This window comes from Trypanosoma cruzi, genomic scaffold, assembly GCF_000209065.1.
Source record: "Trypanosoma cruzi strain CL Brener 1047053516999 genomic scaffold, whole genome shotgun sequence".
In the NCBI taxonomy this organism is placed as follows: domain Eukaryota; phylum Euglenozoa; class Kinetoplastea; order Trypanosomatida; family Trypanosomatidae; genus Trypanosoma; species Trypanosoma cruzi.
Window position 1 is genome coordinate 68,865 of NW_001849399.1, and position 3,110 is coordinate 71,974.

Here is a 3,110-nt window from a genome sequence, read left to right on the forward strand (position 1 = left end):
CTCCAAATATACCCAATACCATAAATCCAAAAAAAGGCCATGGCCCAGGAGGAGGGGGAGGAATAAAACTGAGAGTACAAAATGCAGCCAAAGCCACAGCAGGGCAATAAACGTACACACATAAAATGAGGATAAAACAAATGCCACACAAATCATACAAATACATTCCTTTGTTCGATTTTATTTTGTCGTCTTTTGTTTGTTTGATTTTGTTTTGTTTTGTTTTGTTTTTTCTTCTTCTTTTTCTTCCCCCCTCTCCTCTCCTCTTTGCAATTTTTATTTTTGTTCAACAACTAAAAAGTACAACCACGACGCTAAAAAGCACACATCTTATTAAGGGCCCTCTTACAACATCACCCTCAGCCTCAATCGCCCCCTTCCGGTTGTTGCGCTCTTTTTTTTTTCTTTTCTTCCTCTTTTGTTTCTATCACGTGAAGCATCAAATGATGCCCACACTTTTTAGGTACTGCCTCGTCTCATAGCTCCCGTAGCCTTCGCTCTGTGAGTCATAACCCGCAGCAGAAGCGCTTGTATCACCATACTCCTCCTTCACCCGACGATTTTTCTTATCACTGGCAGAGTTACTGCCCTTCGTATCGTGAAATGTCTCTTTCCGTTTATTCCCTGTCGTTGTGGTCTCGGCACCAGAATGCGATCTTCGCGGTGGCTCCACCTTACGGTTGTCCAGAACTACACGCTGCTGCTGTTGGCGTTTCGCCAACAGGGTGCGCCTAGATGCTGACACATTCCTGTTGTCAGGATCAGCATGGAGGGAAGAAGAAGAGGTGGGATGAATGGTGGGACGAACCGAAGGTTTTGATTCCTCTAGAGATGCACTGACGTTCGCACTCGCACTATACCCCGTTCCTACAGAAACAGACCCAGCAGCGGAATGATTTGGAGTAGGTAGCTTGCCTCGCAGGGAAGACAAAAGTGGGTTCTCTGCACGAGTCATGCGAAGAGCACTGCTATGGCGCGATCCGGCTGACGGGTCCCACGGAGCCGCAGACTCCGTGGATCGGTTCACTGCACTAGGGCGTGAGACATCTAAATCTTCTTGTGGAGGCGTGCACGAACGCGAGGCCTCCTTCGCGCGTGACGCATGTATCGATTGGATTTCTGCAGCTTCACCGCTCACCCTTTGACCTTTTACAGCTTCCCGTGATGACGCCTTCGTTTTATCCGCAGTATCATTAAAAGATGACTGCGCCGCCATTGGAACAAAGTTTGGGGGATTTGACGACGGGGCTGTGTCATTAACGGTACTACCATAGGCCCCCATTGCCGCGGGCACTTTGGACAGTCCGGCTAGCGTCAAATGAAGTTGCTGCATTGACAACGCCATAGACTGGAGCTGAATCTGTATAGCCTGTTGCTGCTGGTACAATAACTGCAGCATAAGTCTATCCTCCTGCGTGAAAGCGTTGCCGCTCTCCACCGGTCGCTCGGTAGAGTGAAATAAGTTTCTGGCCGGAAACGCCGCCAACGGGGTGGTGAAGAGGTTCGGTACTCCGGTCGGAAACGCTGCCGACATGCGAACAGAGAAGAGAGGGGCGGCAGCTTCTAGGCAGGGAAGGGGAAAAAGCAACACAAAAAGCCAAAAAAAGCCTCTCAGCACACACACACACACACACACACCTGGTCATTTTGTGTGGAAAAAGACAGAAAAAAGGAGAAAAAAAAAAATCAAGCAATTACATAAGGAAAATAAACCCATAGAGGAAAGGAGAGAAAGAAAGACAAAAAAATTTCATTGAAAAAAGCCGCGTGCTCGTTCAGTTCATTTCCCAACCACCATCACCGCCGCTCTATCCCACTTTCACTCATCTGCCCGTGAGTCGTAAAAAACGGAATGAGCAGCCACTCCCAGGAACACTTTCACCCGTCCTTCTTCCTCAATGGCCCCCGCTCCCACCCCGTTGCTCGCCCATTTTCTCCACAGATAAACCCCACAACTCCAAAGGAAATGAAAAAAATAAAACAGAAAAGGGAGGGACAAACGGGGTTCACACACCTCCAACAAGCACGCAGAGAAACAGTAAGGGGCAACCAACTACTTAAAAAAAAGAAAAAGTGCATTTCGTGTCCCTCCAAATATGAGGAGACCCCCTCCCGCGCATGTCATTGAAGCTTATGACGGCAATGAGTGGATAAAATCCTTGGAATCAATCATGCTGGTAGAGAGCAGCGTGACACGTGCCTCAATCTTCTCCGTGTATGGCTCACCCGACGCACTTTTAGCAGTCGAATCCCCGCTCACAAGACGTGTCACATTTTTCCCCAAATTCATCAACGACTCCACGTTGTTGGATACTTGGCCTTGATTAATTTGGTACAGAAGCATCGCCTCTGAGTATGTGACACCGCCCACCATCACAATGATAATATCCTTCGCACGAATAGTGGGCACTGCGGAAACTGAAATGGGGGATCCCACCACCTCCTGCACCGGGTACTTTTGCTCCGACAGTGTGCCATTGTAGACCCTATTGATAACTTTCTTCATGAGAGGAACGTGCTGTGTCAAGACGTTTTGAATGTCTTTTCCAAATTGGCCCACCGTCTTGGCAACAATCTTCAGAATGTGCCCCGTGGACGTACGAAACAGTTCGTGCAGCCGTTTATCTGCACCGCCGTACTCCAACAAGCGATCAATAAGTGATATTCTTTCCATCGGGCAGTTTCGTTTCAGTAGCATTTCCTTCAATTGTGCAGTATTATTCCCACCGACCTTTTCGTAGCGCAATGCGTAGAGCATAACCATGCGCAGGGCGTCGTCAATGTCCGTCTTTGGATCCTGCACAACATCCATCATCTGCCTAGAGTGTTCCGTCACATTGCTGGAGGCGAGCATTTCCTGCTCCAAGACGGACAAATGCGTCAAATTACGTCCATTTACTTCTGTTACCAATTGACTTGCAATTCCACAGTGTCGTGTCACCTGCACAGACTGCTTGCGTGCCTCGGGAAAACGGCTCATGAAATTTTTAATCTCGTCCAAAGATACACTATTCCTGTCAAAATATTCAAAGCCTTGTAGGCCTTCACCAACTCACTCACCGCAATACACACCTGTCCATAATCACTGTAGCGATGCTGGGCAAAAAATG

The 3,110-nt window shown here is 48.1% G+C and overlaps 1 protein-coding gene and 1 pseudogene across 1 annotated transcript, besides 4 other annotated features; both read right to left on the reverse strand.

Moving 5' to 3' along the window:
• Positions 1-3,110: a sequence feature (heterozygous, non-Esmeraldo-like haplotype).
• Positions 170-231: a sequence feature (T-rich).
• Positions 440-1,534, reverse strand: Tc00.1047053508657.10 (hypothetical protein, conserved; the record flags this gene model as incomplete). Its single annotated transcript, XM_797802.1, has 1 exon — positions 440-1,534. One exon carries the CDS (start codon positions 1,532-1,534, stop codon positions 440-442), a length of 1,095 nt encoding a protein of 364 aa, XP_802895.1.
• Positions 1,616-1,638: a microsatellite.
• Positions 1,656-1,748: a sequence feature (A-rich).
• Positions 2,132-3,110, reverse strand: Tc00.1047053508657.20 (annotated as a pseudogene; the record flags this gene model as incomplete).